General features: G+C 44.0%; 1 protein-coding gene across 1 annotated transcript; it reads left to right on the top strand.

Annotated features, from left to right (window-relative positions):
• On the top strand, positions 1-27,556 carry LOC126548360 (nose resistant to fluoxetine protein 6-like). The gene is made up of 10 exons (XM_072288748.1): positions 1-281; positions 4,114-4,205; positions 5,472-5,648; positions 6,132-6,225; positions 8,639-8,725; positions 9,676-9,841; positions 12,003-12,085; positions 15,739-15,861; positions 25,888-26,008; positions 27,539-27,556. Exons 1-10 carry the CDS (start codon positions 1-3, stop codon positions 27,554-27,556), a joined length of 1,242 nt encoding a protein of 413 aa, XP_072144849.1.

Here is a 27,556-nt window from a genome sequence, read left to right as displayed (position 1 = left end):
ATGGCACTGGACATCAAAGGCGCCTTTGACAACATAAGCCAGGAAGCCATCCTGACAGGACTAGACAACCTAAATTGCGGCATGAAAATACAGAGCTACGTCAAGGCATTTTGGTCCAACAGAACAGCAACAATCGGCCTAGGCGAGCTGAGATCCGAAAAGTTCAACACCCCAAAGAAAGGAACACCGCAGGGATCGGTCATCTCACCCATCCTGTTCAATGTTGCCATGATTGGACTGGCCCAACAACTAGACCAAATCGACGGCGTACGCCACGCCATGTACGCCGACGATATCACTGTATGGGTCACCAAAGGCTCACTCAGGGAAAAGGAAGAAATATTACAAGAAGCTGCGACATGCGTAGAGGAATATGTCAAGGCAAGAGGTCTAGCCTGCTCAACGGAGAAGTCCGAGCTCCTAAGAGTATGGCGAGGCAAGAAGAATCGCACCGTCCCAGAGGAAGTAAACATGAAGTTGAACATCCACCTAGAGGGACAGCCAATCCCGGAGAAGACGCTCATCAGGATATTAGGAATGTGGATACAATCGAACCAACGATGTACCCACACCCTAACACTACTTAAAACTGCAGCCAACCAAGTGGCCCGCATGATAACGCGGGTCTCGCGGAAAAGACACGGCATGAAGGAAGCAGACACACTCAAACTGGTCAGAAGCCTGGTGGTCAGTAGAGTGACGTACAGCCTCCCGTACTACCACTGTACGAAGCACGATATGCAACATGCGGACGCAATTATGAGGAAAGCCCTCAAGACGGCGCTCCACCTACCGCAGTCAACATCGACCGACAAACTCCTGGCCCTGGGGCTACACAACAGTCTCGAGGAGCTCCAAGAAGCGCAGATAATCGCGCAAATGCAAAGACTAAAGCTATCGGCAACGGGCAGAAGACTCCTGAGCAGATACGGCGGTGAAGCTACCATAAAGGAGACACAAAGCACGGAGACGATACCGGACGAATACAGAAACACCATCAAAGTAGCACCGATACCCAGCAATATGGACCCGAACCTACACATGGCACGAAGACAAGCAAGAGCAGAGTATGTACAAAGAACACTGGCAACTAGACACGACACAGTGTACGTAGACGCCGCTACCTACACTCAGGACAGAAACCACAAGAAAAGCAAAGTCGCAACGGTGATCAACTCGGACCTAAAAGAAATCATCAGCGCTTCAATTCGTAACTGTACGGTAGTTGAGGCTGAAGAGGCAGCCGTGGCTCTAGCGGCAGCGGAGGGCTACCGATCCAACAGGTCCTTAACCATACTCACAGAGTCCCAAGCAGCATGCCGCAACTACCTAAACGGCAGAATCAGCCACAGCGCGCTCCGCATCCTCCGCTCAAGTGGCAAAACCGTCAACAACCAGGCCAAACACACGATAGTTTGGGTGCCGGGACATACCGACATTACGGGAAATCAGGAAGCGGATAGGATAGCTCGAGGGCACGCAACAAACCGAGCATCCCACAATCCCGACCCCGCTGAGGAACCCGAGCCGGTAGCCCAAAGCTATTCAGAGATACTAAACTACTACAGAGGCATCAGACGAAAATACCCGCCCCCTCACAAACAACTAAATAGAGAAGACGCCGTAGCATGGCGACAGCTACAAACGGGAACATTCCCGTGCCTAAACATGCTAAGCAAGATCTACCCCACGCAGTACGAGAGCAAGTGCCCATGGTGTGGAGACAAACCAACCCTATACCATACCACATGGGCTTGCCAGAAAACAGATGGGCTAGCCATAATAAAAAACCTGAGTGCGGAACAGTGGGAGAGGATGCTATCCAGCGACATCCTCAAAGTCCAACATGGACTAGTAAGGCGTGCACGCAGGGCAGCTACCCTCAGCGGAGCCCTGGACTAGGGGAACCGACCCTGGAGAGAAGATGGAAGACTCCATCTGAAGCCGCAAAAATCACTGCAAAATAGAGCAAATAAAAGTTTTTCATCATCATCATCTATAGGTAGTCTATTGAGTGGAAGCAGACAAAAAAGAAACAAACACCTTATTTACTTTTTTCTATAGACCCTCCATAGACTGCAAGTACACAAAAAGAAATAGAAACCTGATCGACTTTCATCTATAGAAAGTCTATAGACAAATAATAGGCAAAAATAAATAGAGGCTATCGACTTTCCTCTATAGGTGTCTATAGAGGGGAAGTAGACAAAAAAGAAACAAACACCATATCGACTTTTTTCTATAGACCGTCTATAGACTGGCAATAGACAAAAAGAAATAGAAGCTTTATCGACTTTCGTCTATAGAGGGTCTATAGACTGTATCAACAAAAGTACAAGTATATCGAAAGGAAAGGCCTTCTATAAAAAGTGTATAGATTTTCTATAGACAGCCTAAAGTCATTTTGGTAAGGGTACTACATCGACCGTAATAGTGGTCCACCGTGATAGTTCGGTGACGAATGCCTCCGTATGCAGTTGCTTGGCAAAAGAAAAAAAAACGATTGCCTCGGCTACTTACAGGTACGAAATACCGATACTTAAACCTGATTTAAATACTTCAAAAGGTAGTATAACGCTGCTATTTGTCAAACTATATGCAAAATCGTTTACCATGCAAGTAACTTCGTTTCACCATGCCGCTGGACAAGCTACCGAATTTCACAAAACAGCAATGATGAATTTGGGCAGTCAAGCGATATTGTCTAATCTAAGGGCCCGTACTCACTCAATTCCGTACTCAGGCAATGGTTCTTCGAACACCCGCAGTGGTTGCCCAATGGCCATGCAATTCGGTATGGATATAAGCGCTGAATGCGTAAGCTCTGTCGTGCCGTGATTATAGAGCACGACAAAAAACCTCAGGGGTCAAAAACAAATCCGGAGTCCCAAGTAAGAGGCCTCGTGTGCTGCTTTGGCTCGTCAAAGCCCATAATTTAATTTTCGTGGCTAATAACGGGTGCAGACCGATAGCAAACATAAAACTAGCAATGGTAGCTTGGTCATGGTGTCTTATTACGAACAAATATATTCGCTAATTTGATCTCAAGGGCTTAATTAACAAATAAGTTCGTTCAAAGAGCGATTCAGAAAAATGCTCTTACGAACCTGTGAGCCACTTTACGAAGATGGGTACGCGTATTTAATTAAAAAGGAAAACACAAATATTCAGCATAGTAAGCGGACAGATGTCAAACGTAAGGGCCTTAATCAAAGAAATTCGAGTTCACAATTGTTGTCACTTTGTTTGGATTGTCTGTGCCTATTGTTTGATTCCTTTCTGTCATTCTCCTTTGAATGGTTAGTCTATATCGCTGGAACGCATATGAGTATGCGCGAAATTCTGAATGACCAAAACCGTTCATTGAGATGTTCACGTGTCCTTAAATCAACTTTAAATATATAGTTGTGCTGTTTTCCCTAGTATTGCTTTCACTTTTCACTATTGATTGCGGTTGCTCTCCGTTTCCCTTCTTTTGTCGAATGGATCAACTTCTCCTTCTCAGTCAGCTTCAACAACAAAGCAACGCTTCATGCTATATTTTTACGAAGGCTCATCTTTTTCTTCCTTTTTTTTTCCCACTAGCGCAATATTTTCCCGTTATCCCTTTCTATGTGAAAGTAATGCTTTTGGAATCAGAGATGACGGTAAAAGGGCACAGCCCATGGGACATGTACGCTTTATTTTCTGATTTCAAGTCCTGTTTAAGGAAGGCAACATGTAAACCTAATTATTTGGCAACAAGATGATGCTTGAAGCTCGGGTTTCTAAGTGCTCGAAGAACTGAGGTACGTAGGAAGTATCGCAGACACTACCAAAGTTGAGCGTCATATAATTTACGAGAACCCTAGAATAAAACAACATGAAAGGAACAAACGAACGTCTGCATAGGTAAAGTGGGAAACGGAGACAAAGGAGTAACTGTCAAGCAAAATAAGGTTGGTGTGAAGTGAGTGAATAAAGCTATTAAAAAGTCGGAAAAGTCACTCTTTCCTATTAAACAAATAGCTCCTTTTGCTGGCTGCTTTCAAGTTATGTACAAGTAGCTTTGTCACCAACCTGTACCTATCGCGAGTTCTCCATGACCTTTAATGGCTGGGACATTTGCTTCAGCGTGTTCCTGACAATACTGGGCGCCATTGTTGTGATGGGCACCACTGCTGACCTATACCTCGCGCGCAAGGCACGAAGAAACGACAAAATTGGTAAGTTTATCGCTTTACAAGTTTTGAGAGAATTCCTAAATAGTGAGTATTTTGTGTCAAACTAAGCCAGAAAAGAATATCTGAAACATGCGGGCATCGAACAACTCTTCGAAAGCAGAAAAAAGAAAAGGGAACACTCATAGCTCAAGCGCTACGGAACAGTTACCGCCTTTAAAGAGCACGCAAGGCTTGATGGAACTAGGTTCTGTATTCGAGCTAGCTGGTACGTCGACCATAGTTGGTGACATAAACGAGGAGAGCGCTCGATTGGGCTGTTGAAACATCTCTCCCCTCTCCCCTTAACCACGGTGCAGGGTAGCCAACCGGAACTACATCTGCTTAACCTACCTGCCTTTCTGTGAATTCTTTCTTTCTCTCTTTTTCTCTCTCTCTCTTTGTGGGTAACGTAACTTGCGTCTGCGCTTGCTTAAATTGGATGTCAGAAGATTGGAATAAAGTCACATGGAACAGCTTTGCATTATAGGGGTGCCCTTTGTTTTGTCGGAAAGGTGGCGTCCTTGGCTAATGCTAATCGAGAAATCAAAGGAAAGTTTGACTACTAACTAAGTAAATGTTTATAAAAGTGCAAGTACCGGATGCGCTAAACGATAATACATGCTTTACTTGAGGGGCGAAGACAAAAAGTTTTCATCAGTACAGTAAAACCTCGTTTTAACAGTAATTGGGACAGCAAATGTACTTTGTGATAAGCAGCCTTTCTGCAGAAGTTGTAGACCTCTTAAGAGAGCTATAGTAACGCGAAACGAGCATCGCAGCAGCGCGGGAGCTCGTAGAACATATATTAAAATAAAGCAGCGTTCCATAGTGGCAACATGGCAGTGGTGACATTCTGCTGGAGGTATATGTGAACAACTACCTCGTCTGCCGCTTATGAACAGGTGATAGAGTAGGTTCTAATATGCTTCCGCCACGTAGCGGAGTGGCCTTCGCGGCGCTCCTAGCCTCGCCAAGTTGGTACAAAGAAAAACAAAAAGGTAATGGCGTATGCTGCATTTAGCGGTCCCGTGTGGATGTTGCGCCTCATATGTACGTTCAAATAGGAGCCCAACGCCACCGTACTTCGCGAAATTCTGTCTGAAATGCATGCACTGCATTCTGGACCACGAGAACTTTGGAGTAAAAGCATATTTTGATTAAGGCAGTTACGTTGAAACGAGGGTTTATCTGATGTATCCTAATTTTGGTATTGGCATAGCCACAGCGCAAGCGTATGCAATCGCATAAAGAGTCTTCTCTTCGCCATAGGCATTCTTACTACATACCTCATCGCATTTTCTGCTGCGGCAAACACCGGCTTCATAACAAGGACCACAAAGACGAACTCGGATGTCTACGGCCTCCGCTTTCTCCATGGCATGAGGTTACTCAGCTTGGTCTGGATCATGCTGGGGCACTCGTACGGCACCATTTCGGACACACTGTGTGAGTTATCGTAGCCTACTTATTATTTTGGCCTTGAAGCTTTCATGGATACCTATAAAGCGCTTAGTAGGAATTTGGTGCTGTGGCGGTAAGTCGGACTAACCACTGAAACACGTTCTACAGTGCACAACAATATTTTAAAACTAATTTTTTAGGTTTTTTGAGAGCTTCCGGGATTGTAAAACACTAAAAATTTCAATTTCGGGCTGATTTTCCGAAACCAAAGCCCTGAATGAAACGTTCTAACCGAGTTGTAACAGAGTGCTAGTTGAAAGGATTGAGCAGTCACTCCACACTGGGCTTCATCATCTGCATGTCACAGTAAATGAATTAGGCATAAAAGACTAAGAATAGCTAGACGACATGGCCTCGCTCTGTGTCTTTCCTTCTTGCCTTTCAACCGTAGTGTTCCTTATTTCCGTCAAGAGGGTCACGTGTTTAGCAAAACACTGCTCCTTTCTTGTCCTCCTGTTTTGACCGCAGCCGGCATGGCCAACAACATTGGGTATTTCGAGAGATGGGAAAACATGATCGTGACCGGGGGCTACCTCAGCGTTGACACGTTCTTCTTTCTGAGGTGGGTGCAAACAATTCTATAGAAACACTTACGACTACTTACGTGTGGGAATGCGAAATCATTATAATCTCTCGATACGTTTTTTTTTTTTTTCTCGTGCCTTCTTTGTTTGCGCAAGCTGTCACTTGCATTCTGACTGCGCCTCGGCGAAGCCAAATCAAAAGAGGCCAAGTGTTTCAGCGCGCTCGCTCGCCCGTGATGAGTTCATAACTCGAACGACCGCTCAGTGGCATTCAATGGGACATTAATGTATTTTTTATCCATTCATTTTATCCAATAATATCACGGCGCCACTTCCTCCTCATTGGCTGCACCATCACGCGCCCCATGACGCACGCACGAGGCACACCAAGGTAAATTTACCTGGTAGCGAAGCTTCCATAGCAGCCCATACGTTAAGAACATGGCGGTTCATCCATGGTTCATGGTGCTTAGCGCCATCTGTATGTGGAGGGAACAATACCGGCGGAAGAAAAATAATGTGACGCCATATCCGTTAAAAAGAGAAGTGACGTCATTTTGTTTACGAAGGCGCCAAATTTGTTTTGTTGGCCTGCCTTTAGAGCTGTATATTCAAATGCCCCGCCATTCGACTTGATGGGCGTTTCGAGCTCTTAGCGTGGAAAGCGATGCAGGAAAAGGCCAGCTGTACGGTTGTCGAAATCGCACCCCTGCACAGAACCTACTTTCTTTGGAGGCCGACGAAAGCTTTAGGTGTAGAGTGCCGATCGTATCGTCGGATGCCAAGCCCGTCTCCAGCGCAGCCGCACGACAACAACTAAACAATTATGTGACGGTCGTAACTCACCACTGTTGACTGAGCAGGCTAAGAAGAGATGAAGCTACCGGCGTTACTAAATTCAGACAAACTTCGACAAGCAAAAAAGCAAAACGTGTCAGGGGGGCTTATTTCAACATGTGAACTTTACGAGCTCGCCTTTCTGCACATTTCAAGAGGTGTATGCATCGCATTGCGAGTGATAGCGGCGTCAACGCCTCTAGTAACGATGTGCGCTGAAAAGAAATGTATTTATTAATAATAATAAAATTAAATAAACTTGTATTTTCTTAACTCGTCACAAATATATAAAATTGACCAGGAAGTTCCTTTTCGATGAGTGAATATAACTGTGTCTCGCTTGAATTGAAAAACGCTTTTTTTTTTTCTTTCCCAATGTTTGTTCCCTTCAAACATAGTCGAGCTTCAATCGCTGCTCCCATAACCACCCTTGCTGATGTCGGTGACAATTTGTACTGAACCGCTTGTCGCCCGAAGCTTCGCGACCTATTTGGATCGGCCTTGGGCACACCTTTAGTCAACCAAAACCATGGAGCCGCCGTGGCGTTGGGGACGCGAGCGCGCCTCGAGGCTCGGGTTCGATTCCCACCAAGACCGAAATGTACGACGTTCTGTTTTAAAACACATTTTCCCCCTTTTTTAAAGGAATCTCCCATAGAAATTTAGCGTCAATCTGAGCATTTTCTGGCGTGTTTTAACTCTTCGCGCCTTCGGCCATTTTTGGTACTATCATTCGGTCACGCCGCCGACTACGACGGATTTTCATGCAATGGGGTATATAATGCCTCGCATAAAAATAGATTAGTTGGGCAAACTTTTGTACCGCGTGCAGAAACCGCGTTACTCTCGTTGAATAAACGGCCTACAGCAGCGGAAGCAAAGGACGGCAGTCTGGCACGATTGTCTCGGATGCTGTTGAAGGTTTTAAAGAGACGCTAAAGAGAATCCCTAGGTCGGTTTACACTGATGAAATATTCTTTCAGTTTTCTAACGTCGCGTTAATGAGTTGATTATGAGAGAACAGTAAGACCAACGTAGAACAATGTTTGTTTTCATCTCGCTCTGAAACCAAACAATGTCACAAAGTTCAAAGCAGATCTTTTTTCTAGTTGGATCGTTGTGGCTTATTAAACATCCTCCAAGTTCAGTCTTTGGATTATTTATAACACAATGTGTTCCATTTTTACCGATAAAAAATTAACTAGGTTCGTGCAGACGCCGTGAAAACGCATGACGTCACGGCAAAGTGGTGCGGGAACTTAAAGGTGACGTTGCCACTTATCGTTTCTTCTCGCGTTGTTTCTGGCTTTCCAAAACTATTCTCACAATCAGAGTAATGTTTTTGGTATCGTAGAAAGGGTAAGCTTTACTAATGCAGATCAAGTCATTTGTCTGTTTAGCGTACCTCTAAGCATACATTTTCGAGCATCGCATGCTTGACCCAATACGTTTCTCAGTATTCGGGGACTGTCTGACCTGCACCATAGACTAAGGTTATGCGCCACGTTGATTTGAAAACACAAGGACACGGCAGCGTCTCCTTTACGACGGCTGCCTATTCAAGAGTTATTTTTCAGAGATGAACTGCAATTTATGACTTGCAATATATTTCAGTGGTTTTCTGATGTGCTACACAATCGCCAAGCAAAGAGCAAGTGGATGGATAATATTTCTTCTGGCTACGATCCGCAGATTCATCAGGTAAACTGCTCAATATTTATTTTTCTATTTCTCTCCGGCGTACTCAAATTACTGTTGCAACTAATCTACGGCCGCAGTTTGTGCGAGTAAGGTGCTTTGTTAATGCCCTTCTTGAGCATCAATGTAGCAGTTCCTTAAATCATCAAGCCCGGTTCCTTAAAAAAGTCTTAAAGATAAGTTCTGAGGTCTTACGTGCCGAAACCAGGATTAGATTATCAGGCTTGCTGTGGTGATAGACTCCGAAATAATTTTGACCACCTTGGGTCATTTAACATGCATCTAAATCTAAGTACTCGAGAATTTTTCTCTTCTTTTTTTTGCATTTTGCCCCCTCATCAATATGCGTAGAGCAATATGGCCGCTTACACTGACCTACTCTGTAAGAAGATGACTAAACCCACCCTGGTAGCTCAGTGGCTAGGGCGCATGCGCTAGCACAGCTCAAGATTCTGTCCCGGCCGTGGTCACCGGGATCAAAGCGGGATTTTCTTACTCACTGCCATGCATTTACTGCCAAAACTGAAACAAAAACTATTGCTCCCTACCTAGCGTTGTTGTGCTGACCATCACCAAGGAAGCTGTAACTTCACTTAACTAAAAAAAAAACTGCAACTGTTGCGGCCGTTATAGAAAAAGACGTTTCTTAGAAACGCATCTTGCCTTTTCCGAGCAAAAAAGACAACGCGTCATCGTCTTTACTGCAAGTTCAGCCCCCCAAAAATTTTTTTTCTGGTTAGTGCACGTTTTGTGCTGATGAATGACTTGTATCAGGATGGATAACTGGGCGAGCGGGTATATGGTAAGATACTTTGTTGGAGCCACAAAAGGCTTAGACGGGGACAAGCGCCCATCTTTTCGCGCTGCAATGCAGTGGGCGGTCGAACGCGATAGGAGCGTCGACATGTTACGCCGCGCTCGTGCTTATGCCTACAAACCCAAATGAATTTCAGGTCAACGACACCGGTCTTCTTTATGATTATGTGCATGTACCTGCTGCCCGCAATAACGTCTGGACCGGACGCAAAAAGTTTCTTTGACAAGTTTTACTACGAAGTCAACAACCACTGGTGGGACTTGCTGCTTCAAATACGGAATTTCCGCGGGGAAATCACTTTCGTGAGTGCACTTGGTCCTTGCCCCACATCCCTTCATGTGCACAAACCACACTCTGTTGCGTTTCGTGCATACTAAGACCGTAAAGACATAATTGGAATTTTGCCTTTCAAGACCGGTATCGCTCAAGTAAATGCGTAGAACAAAGACAATGCATTATGGAACAACTGAGGCTGACCTAAGCTCGCTAGTTATTTGGGCAAACTTGAGGACGTTTGTCATTGGAGAAGGGTAGATTGCAGAAGGGTAGAGTGGAGATATCAGATTCGGCATTGGACGACGCATGACAGACTGGGTAAGATGGAAGGCGAATAAAATACTAGCATCGCATTCGGCATTCACTGCCAGTGGGCAGGTGATGGGTTGGGAAAGATAGATACGAGGTATTATAACGCTGCTTGCGTTTCTTTCTTGAGGAGTTGTTGACATTTCTTTTTATAACTGCAGAAGGAGTATTAGTACAATATAATGTAGCTTAATTTTTGTGATGTCCCCTGTGTGACGTTGCACGTTAACCAAAGTGGCCTAAAAGTTCCAATTTTTGCAACCGCCAAACGAAGCTGAATTAGTTGGCACTTCTGCCGCTTATACAATATTAACTTAGCAGCCTCCAAATTACTAGTGAATAAATTTGGTGCTCGTATGCTTATCGGTTTACCTAATAAAATGTACAGAGTGAAGTCATTAACGACTCTACTTCACGTATATTTGTGATGCACAAACTTCAAAAAGGTTCATATGAAGTTCATACAAAAAACTTTCCAACAAATAAGGCCATTTGTCAATAGACTGCTTATTCTCATTATGTACACATGACAGAAACACGTATATGGGCATTCCATAACTGTCCAAAAAATTTGCCGCGAGAGGCAGCTGGCTCTGCGAAATGGCTGACATGACTGGCGGGAGGATTCATGTGACGTTGTTGCTGTCGTCAGCATATTTACAGTTTGTTGTGGTGGATATCACTATTGTTTTGATCTAAGAGCAGCTTGACTTTTGTACACATGGTGTCTCAACTATCAAACACCAAGATTTAAAAATATGCAAAATGCCACGTAGCTGGACAGAACCAAGGTAATGTTGTTTGCCGTCGCTTGGATATACTTAGATTAAGTAATCAACTCTTTAAACATTATAATTAGATGAAAAGAATCAATGAGAAAATTGTACAGCAACATGAAAACCTCGCAATACAGCTTTCTGTTCTTCGATACGTACTACCTAAAAGTGCTTTTCCGAGCGTGAAAGAAGCCCGAGAATACACGCAAAATTGCCGCGCGACGGGCCTCTGGAGGCACTTAGCGTGTGTTCGCTGGTTTTCATTCCGCTCGGAAAAACATTTTTACGTAGTACCTATTCAGCAACAGAAAACTGAATCGGGAGTTTTTCATGTTGCTCTAGAATATTCTCAATGACACTTTTGATCTAATTATAATATTTGAGAATGTGATTAATTAATTAAGACTGTGTAGTTAAGCAGAATGCAAAAAAAATTATCTGAGTATCTCCAAGCGACGGCAAACAACATTACCTTGGTTCTGTCCAGCTACGTGGCATTAGCATACCTTTAAACCTCGGTGCATGATAGTTGCGACACCCCGCATGCAATTCCGGAAGCATGAACTAAATTGACATTAGTAGCAAAAAAATTGGTGCGTTTGCCTTTTTAATGTTGCAAAAAAAAAAACACATTTTCTTAGAAATTGCCTGCGAACGAAAAGTAGCTCAGTGGAAACGTTTCAGCGATGGCTTCTACACAATGGCACAGGAACGAAGGATTTTTGTGGTTTCATACACAATTTATTACGATATAAATTTTTTATGACGCCCTGGTACCAAGTAAACGAACTGTAAAGGAACTCGCGAGACTAATGTTCGGTAGCTTCTTTTTTCATCCTTGCCAGAAATACTGATTTTGGAAAAACACGTGCGGCACACGTGTGGCACACGTGGTGGATAAGAACCCCCGTACAAGACGGGAAACAAATCTCAAGATAACAAATCAATCAGCAATATCGCTCAGTGCATCAATATTCATCTGCGCACTTTTTCAAACGGAAAGCTAACCCCTGAAATCATAAAGAAAGCGTAACGACGCAAATTTTATTCTTATAAAGGATTCGTTTACGGAACTCATCATATTTTGCTCGATACTTTGCAGTCTGTGCTGCCACATATCTGGTACCTGTCTGCCGATTACCAACTTTTCCTTGTTTCCCTGGTGATCGTCCTGCTGTTAAAAAAGTGAGTACCGATCGTTCTGAAAAAAAGAAAACAAATTAATTCGCAAAAAAAAAAACATAATGCACACTACTATCTCGTGATCTGAGTAGCATTTTCACTATCATTTGAAAGATCGGCATTCTCTATGTTATAAATCGGAAAATGTGACCGGGGCATTGGACCTCTCAGTCAGCGGAGCTAACTTAAGCAGCATAGGACGAAGATGTCAGTTAGAAACGAGAATGCATTTCTAACCAATGTTCATTGCAAGTATTTGACGAAAAAAACTAATTGTTGAAAAAAGACACATGATACAGTAACTTACACATTTGATTCCTCGATTATACAAATGCAATGCTTAGAATGCTTACGATTATACAAATACAACTTCGTAGCACACAGTACCATGTTTTCCTTTTGCTTACCTGTCCACCATGAAGGGATTTTTTAAATAAAGTATTATTATTACTGCAGTTAAAATTGCGCCTGATATACTTCCTCTGAACGTCATTAGTAAACCCGTCAACATTATTTTTTGCAAGGATGAAAATTTCGGGATGCTTGTAGAGGATATTCTTCTGTTAACAAAGCTTGTCTCTTTGTAAAAATGTAAAACGAATTCCTATATAAGGCTTTCTGAAAGTGACATGAAGTCAATGAGGTGCTTACCCAAGGACACCCAGTTTGCAGCCTAGTTTCTTGAGATAATTATCTGTCATTGATTACGGACAAAGTGTTGAGAACCACACGTACACACTAGAACATTAATCGTCAGCCCTTGACAGCAGAAAAGAAAGCACCCTTGAGCAACGGCTAAACGAAGGTAATAAAAGCAATACGGGTGGCAAAAAAGGGGGCTGAGACTGACCTTGAACAAATAGCGACAGTGAAGGGTGATGATGTATGGGATTTCTTTTTCTTTTTTGGCGCAAGGGCCAGGAATGTCACTGAAAGGTCACGACTCGGATCAAACGAATGTTATGAAGAGGCGTCAATGCATCTTGCGCATGTAACGTTTTAGTGGAAGGAGAAAGACGAGAAAAGAACAATAGCTCTGAAACGTTTTATTCGTTTTCCAAGTGTGTAACCATACACTGTAGTACTTGCGTCAGTGACTGCTTCACGTAAACACGAGCGAGGAATCCTGAACGGACGCTATCTTTCTGGACCGATAGTTTCTGGAGCGAATCGAAAAAAAAGAAAGGACGCCAGTCTGCATCGAAAAATCTCGGCGCCTGACCCTGTCAGTGTAATCTCTTGATCAAAACTTTCTCAACCCGGCATTGGGAAACGCCGCCACGCGCGCCGCTCCGTCGGCTGGCCTCCACATTTCCATTTCCCGCCAACATCGCTTAAGCGATAATTGTTGCGGCCATTTGTTTCGTAGCCGCTGCGACTGTCTAAATGACCACCAAGCAGAGTTTGAAGAAAATAAAACTATGGTGAGCACATATCATTTCTAAGAATGCGAAATATTCGTTGACTGTTGCGGCAGCATTTTGGCGCATCGGGTTTTTCGAAGTCTCACGCAGCTCTAGTTGCATCGACAGAAACTGAATACGGGCTAGTTGGAACATATTTGATGTATTTTTGAGCGCCACCAGGATGGAACAAATTTTTTTTTAATTATCGAGTTTTACGTGTCAAAACCTTTATCTGATTATAAGGCACGCCGTAGTAGGGGACTCCGGAAATATTGACCACCTGGGGTTCTTTAAGGTGCACGTAAAGCTAAGTAAACGGGTGTTTCCGCATTTCGCCCCCATCAAAATGCGGCCGCCATGGCCGGGATTCGATCCTGCAACCTCGTGCTTAGCCGCCCAACCTATAGCCACTAAGCAATCATGACGGGTGGGATGAAGCTTTTTCTACAAGGAAGGAGAAGGACAGACGAAGCCGCTTCTGACAACTGATTCATGCATGTGTAGCTTCGCTGGGGGTTATGTTCACCCATGGTATTGCATTTTCCTAACTTCATACACTTATATTTGACGTGACATTATCGCTTAAAATCAGTTGTTCGAAGCGCTATTATCTGTCCGTCTTCTTTCTTTGTCGAAGAACATTTCATCTTGGCAGTGCTTGGAAACACATCAATCTAATCGCATGCTTCTCCGCACAAATATTGGCTATTGAAAGCCCCGGACACTGTCAGGGTGCTCCTTGGCCATAGATACATATAACAAATAAATTGATAGCGCGCATACGAAAACAATGCGCCCTTTGAAAGCAAATATAACTTTACAGCCGTCGCAAGGAAGTATAAAATGTTTTGGCACTGCTTCTCCTGAATGTAGTATATCCTAAAGGTAGACTGCGACCTCCCAGACACAAACGGTGTCGCACGGGAGTTTTCAATGAATCCTTTTCGCCGACCACGAACAATGGCAACTTCGCGCGTGCTCTGGGCAACATGGACGTAGGTATACAAAACTTAGAAGGAAGGTTTCGTTCAGGACTAAGTTCTTTTTTGAGATATAGGCTGTGTAGAAAAGAAAATATAAATAATTTAGCCAAGCGCTGAACCGAACTGAATAAAATTTATCTCGCCTGACGCACACTCGACGCGAGCCGTGCCACCGAAATGTCAATGCCATCCCCTGCTTTTTACTAACTCATAACCTTTTCCCCGCCACAAGGTACGCCACAAGTGATTCTTTCTGAAATAAACCATTTTTTGGTCATTCCACATGCACATGTTGCAGAGTTGATGCTGATTAGCACAGCTAATACATTGTGAACATTGCGCTGAGCGGTAAAAATAAAAAAAAAAGAAAGTTTCATGAAAGGGAGAGGCAAGGCGCCTGTCCCATACCCAGGAATTTCGGACATTGTCCCAGTGGCCATCCGTCGAACTTCACCGCAATGGACCAGCGTCACCCTATGGGCAGCATTTAAAAATGTGATATTTCAAGAATCCCGCCCGAATATCCACAACTTTCAGATAGCACTGTTGAGAGGATACGCCCTTCTCGTATCAGGCGTATTTACGGCACTTATTCGTAACTTTTCTGCTGCGTATTGGAGCGTTTTAATTTTGACCAATGTCCTGCTGTCCTACCACTACGACTAATTGACGTAAATACACATATTAATCCGCTCGACGCGCGCTAACTGAAAGTTGCTGAAAATCGGGTCGACTTCCGAAATAAATTTTTTTAAATGCTGTTCACTGAGTTATGCTGGTGCGATGGGGGGAAGTTTGACTGATAGCTGAAGGGGCAATGTCCAAAATTCCTGGGAGTTACCGTGCCTCCTTTCTTTCCTGTAAAAAAAGAAAAAAAAACTGGTTTGCCACTCAGCGCAGGGTTCACAATTGATATTGATTGTTAAATGTATCTATAAATGTATCTAGCGTTTACTAACTACCAGTAATAGTATTTTACTACGCACTACTAATAATGTCAATGCTTCTAGCAGCTGTGGTAGTATTCGCGAAGAGTTAAACTTGTTAGCTGCTGTAGTTAGTGGTATAGTTTAGCAGTAGTAGCGGCAGGAAATGTAGCGATAATAAAATTGCGCCTATACGATGTGTGGCTCGTGAACGTGTAGAACATGAGAGAACGCTGCACAATCTTCATGTCGACAGGATTAGTGTTTCAAACAAGCCCCTGCGTTCTCTTCTCTCGAATTGTGTCGTAATGACAGTCGCTCTCATTGCTGCCTCCCTACAGCCGCCACAGATGTGCCATCGGAGCCTTCGTCCTCCTCTCCCTTCTGAGCTGTTCACTGGCTACGTGGCAAGTGGCCGGCACACACATGAATCCGTTCATGGTGGCCATGACCGAGACCGTACCGTAAGGCTTCGCTCTCCGACTCGATCTTATATACCATTCAGATTATCTCATAGACATTGCTTACTCATTATAGCAGTGGAAGATTGGGCGAGTTGCTAAAGCATACTTATATTGCGCGCGCACACACACACACACACACACACACACACACACACACACACACACACACACACACACACACACACACACACACACACACGCACACGCACACGCACACGCACACGCACACACACGCACACACACACACATGCACGCACGCACACACACGCGCACACACGCATACGCAAACACACACGCACACGCACAGTGGCGTAGCCAGAAATCTCGTTCGGGGGCGGGGGGGGGGGGGGGTGCTCACCTTGCAGCTCGGCCTCCTCCTAATAGAACTTGTCGAAAGATCAAATACATGAATAATAACTGCATTGCCATTGCCAAAGATGCTGCAACTGAATTCTTGAACGCTACGCATTGTAAAGACAAGTAAAATATTTATTTTGTCATACAAAAATATTTTTGTATATATGTCCCAAACATTGTTCCCGAAATAACTGATATCAACGCCTCCTTGTCTTTTGTCAAGTTAATAAGTAAAGAAAATATCACACGTACTTAAGAACTGCATCAGTTCGAAACCAGCAAAGCAGTGCATGCCGCTGATATGAAAAATGTAAAGGTCATGAGATGAACAAGTTGAGGACAAATATTTTTATTAAAGTTTGTCATTCAAGAACCTTGTTTACATTTTTGTAGATATGCAACAGCCAAGGAAAAATCTCAATGACGCTGTCTTTTGTTCCAATGTATTGCGCAGGAGCAGCTGCCACCGGTCGTGTATTGTAAGTAATTGCGCCGAAATTTAGTCGCAACTGAGAGCACATATAAAAAGCAGGAGTTTCGCAAAATATACGAGTACATTAGCAATGCGAAGATACAATGAAATATACCAATGCGAAGATAGAGCTTGACAAAGGGCGAAAATGTGCCGCTGAAAACAAAGTTCACTCCATGTATACACAAAACCACGCAACAATATATTGAAAGATACGTATAAGTCTGCAATAAGTCTACGTATGTAAGAAAAAGTCACTGTGTATAATTCGGCATACAAAGCAAATAAACATGTTGGGCAATCAGAGATTCGCATATCACAGGATCCTAAGCTCCCCCTCCCTCTACTCCCCCTGATGTATCGCGCGCGAGGAAAGGCGACGCGCTTAGTCCCCGTTTTTATCCCTAGCGCACACAAGACGGAGCCACCATCGTCGGCTCACCGATGCCTCCCCCCCCCCTCCATGTCACTTTCATTCGCACATTACAGTATGCGCTGCGCGGTCACGATGTTATCGCCCTTCGACTTTATACAGAACATGACGGCGACGGTGACGGCAGGAATGCGCCAGGAGTGTCTATATAATTGCTATGGCAATAATATAACACCAGCACCCGTCAACTGAAGCGTCCCGTGATCCATTACTTACCGCAAAATAAGAAGTAACAAAATCAAACTTTCACCATGCGACCATTCGCTGCACCGCAACACTGTATATCTTTTTTTTTTTTGGCACGTTGGCCACAATGGGATGCCTACTTTGAGCATCTATCATGATGCTTTATAGGATGCTTCTTAGTGCAAAAGCTCGAAAAAAGAAAACAGAGAGAAGATAAAAGGAAGGAAAAGACGGGCGATATACAACTGTTTATTCCGAGAACAGAGCATCCTATATATACACAAACATACGCATTCGCAAACGCAGAAAACACGCAAAGAATGCCAGCCAGCCGAAGGCATTGTTATCACTTTTATTTTAAAATGCTTAGCAATCTCAATTCCGAGTCATAAAGCGTAGCAGAGGTTTGACTCACGCAACCTAGACCAGTGGTTTGGATATGGTAGGCCTCTAACAGTTCACCTGCGGTTTTGTTCTTGCTTCTGCCTAGGATCCTGACAGTAAAAAACAGCGGTTCACAGTCGGGAAAAGACCTGCAATGCTCAGACAAGTGCGCAGTTGTATCCTTCTATAAAATATTTGCGTGCTCTCTCATTCGGTCTTTCACACGGCGCCCGGTTTGCCCAATGTAGCACTTGCCACAGCTGAGAGGAATTAGATAAACTACTCCAGTAGAGCATGCACGTAACGTTTAACGTGCTGTACTGTACACCCGTTCGTAGCGCCGCCCGTGATTCGGGCGCAGAGATGGGCCAGCTTGTTTGCGGCGAAGGTAATCCATACCTGTTCGCCACCTTCTTAAGGTTGTGGCTAACCCGGTGAAGATACGTGGCGACCTGTGCCTTCTTTTTTTTTAAGCGTTACGCTCGACTTCATCGCCCTCCTCAGGCTTTTTGTTGCCTTTCAGCTTCTGGAGCAAAGTTTCCCCCACTGACGTGAACAACGAGCGAGGGTAGCCGGCTTTTAAAAGCCGCTCAACCCGATCGTCAAAACTAACCTGATCCATGATCACACGATTTTTTAAGCGCAGACCCCACGCAGGTTGTTGCCATCCCTCGTTTTATAATTTTCGAGTTGGCGGAATCGTACGGTAACAGCCCCTTTTTAGTGCATGGTGAGTATAGCACAAACATGTTATTCTAAAAACGTCATATTTAAATCTAAAAACTGCAGCACGTTGTGTCAGCCGGAATCTCGCGGGTAAACGATAGGCCATTGCCGTGAAGCTTAAGAAGGCTTAAAACCGTGCTTATTTCATCATTGCCAGTTGAAGAACAATACTCATCCAGAACGATTAAAAATTAGTCTACACATCTCAAAACTTTCATCACATGCGTGTTATTAAACCAGTTGTCAAGGGTTATATACATTTGAGAAAGAAATGTGTCACATAGCAGAGGCGCTAGGCATGAACCAATACAGATGCCCTTCTTTTGTAAGTAGAGTTGGTTGTCAAAAAGAATAAAAATAGCCTTCCAATAAGGCCACAAAATTGTCAGAGCTAAGACCAGTTGCATTTTAAAATACCGGTTCACCACGTGCATCGATGCGTGCTTTGATGGTAACAAACAATTCGCGATGCGGAATAAACTAATTCTTCTATATCCACAGAAAAGTCAAAACGAATGTTATGGTTGACACGAAAAAAAAAACTGATGATATAGTCGGAGTTAATGACTAGAGAAGGATCATCGACATTGGGTTGCTTCAGGCAATTCAACAAAAATCGGCTAACCTCGATTTGCCAAGTGCCGCGTTCACTAACATTAGTCCTTAAAGGGCTATCCGGTTTGTGCGTTTTTGCACTAAGAAACACAGCCAGCGAGTCATTTTTGCTTTTTCCTATGCTTTCTTGCAGGTTCCTTATGTTGTTGTCTTCGCAGAAACGAAGAAAGTCGTTCCTCACGCGTGATGTCCGGACTTTCCGGGGGCGATATTCTTGTTAATGGCACTGACCGCTTTTATTTTAAAACTACCTTTACGCAAAGCAAGGAAGCCGTAATCTTTGTTTGTTTGCCACAGGCACAGCTCTTTATGCTTGAAGTAGGTTACAATATGCTGAATGGAACATTTTATTCCCACAATCGCGATTTCCTTTCACGCTGTCACCTTTCACGCTCTTCCACTGCCGCTTTTGCCGCCATACTTCTATTCACTGCAGCTAATTCATGTGCTGTTATTTTTGGTTCCATTTGGACACCTAATGTGGCTACCGAAGGAATATCGAAAGAAACGTGAGACGGTTGGTCCACAAAGAACCATACGCATACTGATCGGCATCCTACGCCGGCTAGACAAGACAGTGGTTGCGCTCAAGTGAGCGCGTTTCAATCCATCGAGTCCCCACAGTGATGGTGGCGAGCGACAATTGTTGTTTTTTTTCTTGTCTGCTATCCATAGAGCGTCCAAAACTCTGCCAAGTCAAATCCACTCGGGCTGAGAAAAAGGAACACTCACTGAAGTGCGCCTCGCGGTGGTCGGGGAAACAGGAGAAAAACACGTGCGCTCTGGCTGGCTCTGCCAGCCCGCGGGTAGCGAGAACAAGAAAATTGAAGAGGCTCAATGTGTCCTCACGAATAAAAGCCAAAGTGAGAAATAAAAATAAATAAGAACGTATTTACCTATGCTGGCTTTAGTATCTTGACGTGGATGTTTTGGCGCAGCTGAAAAATATGTTGATATTCTTTTCTTTGACATGACGGAACAAATGAACTACTACAACGCTTCGTCTGATTGGACCTCGCTGCGTGCTTTGCCAACTTGTCTGATAGTGTGTTGATTTGGCTTGTCTCGTTGTATGTTCCGATGTACGACTTTAGAAAAGTCAATGCACCTTTGGCATCTAATGTTTATAACAACTTTAAACCCACAAAGTCTCGGAATTGAAAATCTAAAACACGACTTTGGAAATGTCAGTGCACCTTTCGCATCAAAAGTTTATGAGAACTTTACACCCATAAATATTCGGAATCAAGATGCATGCGCTCCGTAGATTCTGCGGCCTCCGCGATGTGCCGCGACGAGCCCGCTCGCCATCAAACCACCCTCGAAACTTCGTGCTCGGTTGGGGCTCGTTGCGTTATGTGACGTCAGGTGCATGGTCGTTTACACTAAATCCAGCCCGAGTTCCCAATGTTCGCGGCGAAATGTCTTTTTGAGCGCGAAAAACATAAAATCCAGAATGATTTCCGGCGCCGGGAGTTGTTTTGGTCGGCGGTGCATGACAGCACGAAAAAAATTCGGGGGGGAGGCGCGGAAGCCCCACAAGCCACCCCCCCCTGGCTACGCCCCTGCACACACACACACACACACACAAACACACACACACACACACACACACACACACACACACACACACACACGCACACGCACACGCACACGCACACACACGCACAAACACACACGCGCGCGCACACGCACACGCGCGCGCACGCGCACACACACACGCGCGCACACACACACACGCACACACACACACACACACACACACACGCACACACAGACAGACACGCACACACAGACAGACAGACAGACAGACAGACAGACAGACAGAGCGCTCTGTGTGCGTACGTGCATCTTATTATAAGTATAGTTACTAATATCGTACGTGCGGGATGCTGTGCTGAACTAGACTGAGCACGAATACTGCTCGGAGATATTTGGTATCATAAACCCGTGTGCCACTTCGCATTAAATTGTTCGCGTTGAAGCTCCCAAACACACTTATGGGTTAACTATATTAGATGCCAGGTCTTCCGTGGTATGGACCAGGTACCGCACTAAAGAAACTGAGGCCTTCTGTAATCTGGTTTTAGCCCACTTTGTAGATAGTGACAGAACAAGTTATAACCAGTTACCCTTTACAATTTTTAGTTTCCAAGCATCTGCTATGACGCTTTGCTGCTTTACCTGATTTCAAGTTGGAGCTATGGCTCGGAGACGTAGTTGGAAATGTTTTTTCAAATTTTTTTCCCTGCATGGGATCCCTGAGGCCGGACAAGACAGAAAATAAAATATACGTTTGTGATATTTTTCCGCGAAGCCAGCGCAGCTGTTACCGCACCATAGAGCTCCGACGCATATCAGTACAGTCGCTCGTATAGAAAGCGCGGTAAATGCAATTCATGCAGCCGTCATTGCTAAATTACTAAAGCAAATGGCGGCTGGCCTGATGGTTTCTGAACAGCAACGGCATTTAGACTGAGGTGGTCGGCAAGCAAGCCCGTATTCTTTAGGCGCTCAAGCCTTGCCTCCATACTCATAAATGTGCCTTAGCTTGAAATCGACGTTTGGCTTCGTAAAGATAACGCCTGCCAAGCACGGGACCAAGATGCTCGTTGCCTTTGTTTGGGAGCATTCACGTCATGCGTTATCTTGACCAAGTCATGCGCTAGCTTCGATTCCGGGTGGATTTCTGAATACGGGGGTTAAATTCTTATATTACGCCGACGTCTTAAACAGTCGATATGATTAAACAAATGATGACTTATCAGCTATATCACAAATTCAGAGCACAAACACCTCATCTACAATATAGCTGGACTCAGAAGCCGATGGAACCGTGAAGCCGTGAATTGAGCTTGAACTGCCAAAATGATAATCATAATGGAGCTTTCTTCAACAGCGTCGCAAATAGCCTATAACCCACAGCTCGCGGCCACGATTATTATTAGTAGTAATTTCTTTGAAAAAGAATACATATATATACACTTAACAGAAAAGGGAAGGCGAGGGACAGGCTATCAACTGCCACCGGAAGGGACACAACGCCTGCCTACTCTTCAGAAAGGAGGAGACAGAAATGTATAAATGTAAGATAGGAAGGAAGGGGGCAAAGAGGAAAGAAAGAGCAAGATGGCATACCTGAAATACACACAGTACAGGTCACACGTAGTAGAGCCGGTCACTGTAGGTCACGCTACTAAACAATGTTAAAATAGAAGAAATAGTGTCTGATGTCTTGTCAGCTGAAAACCCCGACACAAAGTATAGAGAACCAAATTGCATTCTGGCAAACGTAATTTAGCTAAGTACGAAGATGTACGAGCACGCAGTTAACTGCCGGTAGCACTTTTCGCGCACTGTAAAGTTGATAAACTCGCTGCTAACACAGGGGAAACGATTGTATCTGTACCCTCGATGTCATTATTTTTAATCCGTTAACGGCCTGCGCAAGCAGGCCACAAGTAGCTCGCACGTATACGCAGGCGTGGCAAGAAGCATTGACCTTTACGTTGCCGACAAACGGGAGCACGGCTTGGCTACGTGCTCTGGTCCATGCGCGGCCCGTTTACATCCACGTGAGCAGCACAGCTGAGCGCGAAGCATACGTCATGGTGGCGTCACACTTATCACATCGATCCTTTTTCGCAGTGCGTGCGAAATACCGGCGGATTACATCGTCGTCGGCCCAGTTGCTGCCCAACCGCGATCCACGCTTGGCTTCGCGAGCAGACACGAGCAAACACAGATACCATCGGCCGCATTCACGACCAGCGACTTGTTTTTGCTGCAACGGCTCAGATGCGGGACGACGAGCGGAAAGTGGGAGGAAATGTTGCAGTGTAGCGGGGGAAGTCACTGTGTCGGCCACGGTCGCTTAACCCATTCTGGAAGGGTGGTTATGCAGCGCCCATCTTGTTATGTCACCGTGTTATAGTTAACCTTCGAATGCTTCTTCTTTAATCCTTTGCGGCAGCATAGGTTTAGTATTATTCTTTTCGTTCATCGCGCGCAGTCTTATGCGTCGTAGAGATGATGGGTGATAAAATTTCACTTAACAAACGTCCAGTTGTTCTAAAAGGAACCCTGAGGTGCGGAAATGTGAAAGCAGAATAAAACGTTCGAGCCATATTAAGCAGCTTGAAGTGTATAGTACACAATCGCTAAATGTAAATGTTGTTTTTATATGTTGATCGGAAATTGTTATGTTATTCAGACATGGTTTTCTGCTATTCGTGTAGAGACGGGGGAGGGCGTCATGTTTTTGAGCCATTCAGTAAGACCGCAAATTAAAACGTAACACTGTGCTTTTCAATACCGTTAAGATAGAGGAGCTAGAGGATTGGAAATTTTTATGTGCCGTTTTTCGCAAAATTCTATCTTAAATACACATGTCAAAAATAATGTGCAAGACGAATTGCACCTGTTGATAGCCCTTTAACACCCAGTTACATATTGCCTTCTTGTTTAAATAACATGTTGTACAGTACGCCACCGTCATCCAGGTAATCACTGCATGCACCCTTGTATAAATAAGGTACCACAAGTTATTCAATGAGCGCTTAAGAGAGCACAAAAATAAGTGTCCCATTGTATCAGCCGACGGTTTTCTTGATTTCCATTGTAAAACGTGTCGATGTCGGCCATGTCGCCCACTTCTAGAGGATACCACTATTATAGATAGGGATAAGCGCGAATGTGTAAGACTAATAATAGAAATGGAGCAGATCCTCTCGGCCGCTGACCAATGCATCAGAAAACCGTCACTGTTATCGTCCGCGAGATCGTTGGATTATTTGCGCATGGCATAAAGGCTGAACTGCATTTTCCATATGTCATTTAGATTTTCTTTGTTTTCCTGTTGTATTGGTTTTAGATTGTTTTCATACCGTGATGTACGTAAGCGCATCCTCATGGTTGATATCATAGTGTGCACGTGGTTGTTTGGAGGTCATAAGTATGACCGATCCCGGAAGTAAAGTTTTCCTTGTTGATAGTTAGCGCTTGTCTTCGTCTTCGTTTCTTCTTGAGTCTTTGTTTTGTTGCTCTATACAGATAACTTTCAATGATGACCGACCAACAAGCCTATATCGCTACCCTCGTCGAAAACATTTTGTCCAATTTAACTGAGTGTTTCGTTTCATTTCTGGGTTTCTTGCGCCTATTTATTCTGCCGTAGCCTTTCGTATATTATGCGGGAGTGTAGGTAGCGTTCTAGTCAACAGCACTTAACTATATTTAATATGCACGGATGGTCTGTATATAATGTACTTATTGTTTTTGTACTGTACCTTCATTTTAGTATTCGAAGTTCGTCAATCCGAAATATTGCAATCATGGGCACATTGTTTGAATTAAAAGTCGTCTTTCAGACTTGCCTGTAGCACTTTCTGGACCTCCTGTCGCACTCACGGCAACACAAAAGGGAAAAATACCTGGAGCTGAATAAGTACGTTACGCTTCCGCAATACCGAAATAAAAGCGTTCTTACTTGGAGAGGAGGCTTGGTAAGAAGAGACGAAAAAAAAATGAAAGGCGGATAGCGACGTAGCCTTGAAATTCCCGCACCAGTGATGTCGCAGATTTTTAGTGTCTACTATTTTTTTTATCGGCAGAGATCGACTAAATTTTATTCTAAAGCAGCCAAAGACGGAGTTTCAACAACTTTTACTGAGCCACAACGGCCAAAATACGCAAGTAGAAATACTTTGAAATCCGTAACGTTCCACTGACGTATCGCCGCTGGTGTTTCGGCACGCAATTAAATAAAGAAACAAAACTTTCACCTTTACGTTGACTTCATTATAATTAACCTATTACGGCTAAATGAAACGAAATAAAGGTTTGAAAGAATACCTTATCGGTCTACACGGATTGAGCATTTCTCTTTAGTGTCCTTTTAAACTAAGGAAAAGAAAGACCCTCTTTAAATTAGTAAAAACATGTCAGGGCAAAAATATTATAGCGTTACGTCATAAGTGAAGGAGACCGAATAATAAAACACCAGGAGCTAAACGGTCACTGATGTATTGGTACGTTTAGTATTATCTTATACTTCCGTAAGTAAGGACACCTTCAACCAATGTAAGCGTCCTTCACAGGATATGAAATTTACCTTTTGTCCTCCAGTATAGTAACTCACCATACCTTATTTAAGATCTTTGTGGGGCTGTATTTGTTACTTATAACTTCAAGTCTTGTACTGAAAGGAGGGAAGTTAACACACCCGTATAAGATTTTTGATTGGAGGCTTGAGCACGTGTCTCTTCGGGCGTTGAACTTGTCTTATCCTCGATATCTTTAATGTGAGTGTAGGCGACACCTTTAGCGCGCTGACGAACGCAGTAAAAGGTAGGGCTAGAGAAAAGGCCTTCCTAATTAGCCTACCTTCCACGTGGCATTGTGCAAGGTAAGATCACGCTCGGGAAGTCGACCTCGGCCGAGAAAAAGAGAACGAAAGTAATTACTTGATAACATTGCATATTAACGACGCCTTACATTGGCAGTTGCATTTGCTGTCGCTCTCGCCTGCAGCACAGAAACTGCAACGCGCTAACCTTGGTCTGAAAGGGTTTGGCAGGCTGCAGGATAAGGTGCAATGCCGTACGAGTAATACACGCTGCCTCGTGCAGCATTCTTACGCGTATGTGACCGTTGCCTGAAGCCGCTGTTTTGTAACCAGAGGTATATCGACGTTTTACAATCGACTATACGCGTTGTTGCGCACTTTGTTTCTTGTTCTAGTTTTCAGCTATTTACATCAGATGATTGCGAGCGCTGTTTTTTTCGTCGGATTAATGGGACGTACAGGTGTGCGTTTTTCATTAACTGCCTCGATATTTACTTTGCGTTGCAGAATGCTAATGGATACCATGAACAACTATTATGTCCTGCCTTTCTACCACGCCGTCGCCTATTTTTCTGGATGCATCACATATTTTCTCATGAACGAGTACAAGGAGCGGCCTCTTTCGAAGGTAAGTTTATTGCTAACAAGGCATCCAGCACATTGGATTGACACGGCGTAAACAGATAGCCGTAGCGACCAGTGGAATGCATTTCAGTACGCTCTGGACGTCACATAAATCACGGTGTAGATGACTATTGCAGTTTTCTGTATTACATATACATGATCTTTTTTGTTATTATATCTTGACACCATTTTTAAGTTATCACCTGTGACCAACAGCCCAATTCAATCGTTGAACCGTGTTACCGCAGAAGCGTATATTACCTGCAGGATCAATTGGAATCCACAGTTGACCAATTGGACAATGTTTTATTGCTTATTTCCTGGGAGCAATTACTTTAGAGTAAAGATGGCAATGTACAATTTTGAGCTGTTTTCTTCTCAGGCACGTGCGCTTCAAAACAATCTTAAATCTATAGCACTATAGCGTTGACATAAGCGCCGTCAGCCCTGCGGCAAAATGCACCGTTCCGAATCCCGATTTTAAAAGCTTAATGGCCTAAATTTTTTCAATCAGTCAAGTGGGCATTTTAAGTTATCGTGAAAGTATGTCCGCCTCAGAGAGTATAATACATCTCAAGGAATACAAGTGGGCTAATTGCTGCGGTCGAGTACTAAGAATTTCTAATAAGACAAATAAAGAAGTGCTAGTGCTGGTATAAAATAGCCAACGCCTTCTTTCTGTCCAATAAATGTAACATAATTCACTGCTCCTTTCACCTCATATATCTGTTAACTCTTACAGCCACTGAGAGGATGGCTGCTATCATGCTTACCTTATTAGTGCGTTAGAATCTGATGTACTTCTGACGAGCGCCACTGAAAAAAAAATGCGAATAGCTTCAATAAAAGGCCGCGCAGTAAGACAACTACATGAACCTTCCTCAATTGTTTGTCTTCCACAGACGCTATCCTACAGTTGATTTTAATTACAATAATGGTGTACAGCGCGTCCTCATTGGAACCGCGTCGATGAGTCTCCGAAGGGCTCGAATGTGAGCGCTTTATTGTTAAAAGTCCTGACGCCGAGCAATGACAAGCCTGTGGTCTATTCAAAACTTCTGTGCCTGATCGCATCGCTCGCCTTCCAATGCACTCGATAAAATTTGGTCGTCTCAGACTGCCCTTGGCACATATTAAACAAATTGGCAAACTTCGGGTGTGTTTCGTTGTCCGGAGATTCGTATTTATTCTTTCAAGACCTTGCAGCCTCGCCTCCGTACTTCCCTGCATATGTTCACATCTACGTGTAATGAACACACCACGTAATGGAACGGCAACTCGATGCATATGGAAGAAAGCGTGGAAAGAAGAACATGTGCTGACTCTCAACCAATAATTTTCGGAAAGATGTTAGTGGACATGTGCGGACAAGAAAGAGAAAACGCCACGAAAGAACCACAAAACTACAGGAACGCGACTGCGCATCATTAGAATTGTGCTCGTGGTCTTCTACATGTGCTTGGAAGATATGTCAATTATTCATAGCTAAGTGCGATGGAAGCTTGACTGACGCACTTTTTTCCTTGCCTTCTAGTATGAAGAACTTCCTTGA

Source organism: Dermacentor andersoni, chromosome 1 (genome assembly GCF_023375885.2).
Source record: "Dermacentor andersoni chromosome 1, qqDerAnde1_hic_scaffold, whole genome shotgun sequence".
NCBI classification, from domain to species: domain Eukaryota; kingdom Metazoa; phylum Arthropoda; class Arachnida; order Ixodida; family Ixodidae; genus Dermacentor; species Dermacentor andersoni.
Note: the sequence above shows the minus strand (reverse complement) of the source record. Positions and strands in the feature narration are given on the sequence as shown.

What these genes read in the sequence shown, in the direction of transcription:
- LOC126548360 (XM_072288748.1), top strand. Translation starts at nt 1, where the DNA reads ATGGCACTGGACATCAAAGGCGCCTTTGACAACATAAGCCAGGAAGCC. An exon ending in GACGGCGTACGCCACGCCAT is followed by an intron (nt 282 to 4,113) that starts GTACGCCGACGA and finishes CATTTGCTTCAG; the next exon opens with CGTGTTCCTGACAATACTGG. An exon ending in CACCATTTCGGACACACTGT is followed by an intron (nt 5,649 to 6,131) that starts GTGAGTTATCGT and finishes TTTTGACCGCAG; the next exon opens with CCGGCATGGCCAACAACATT.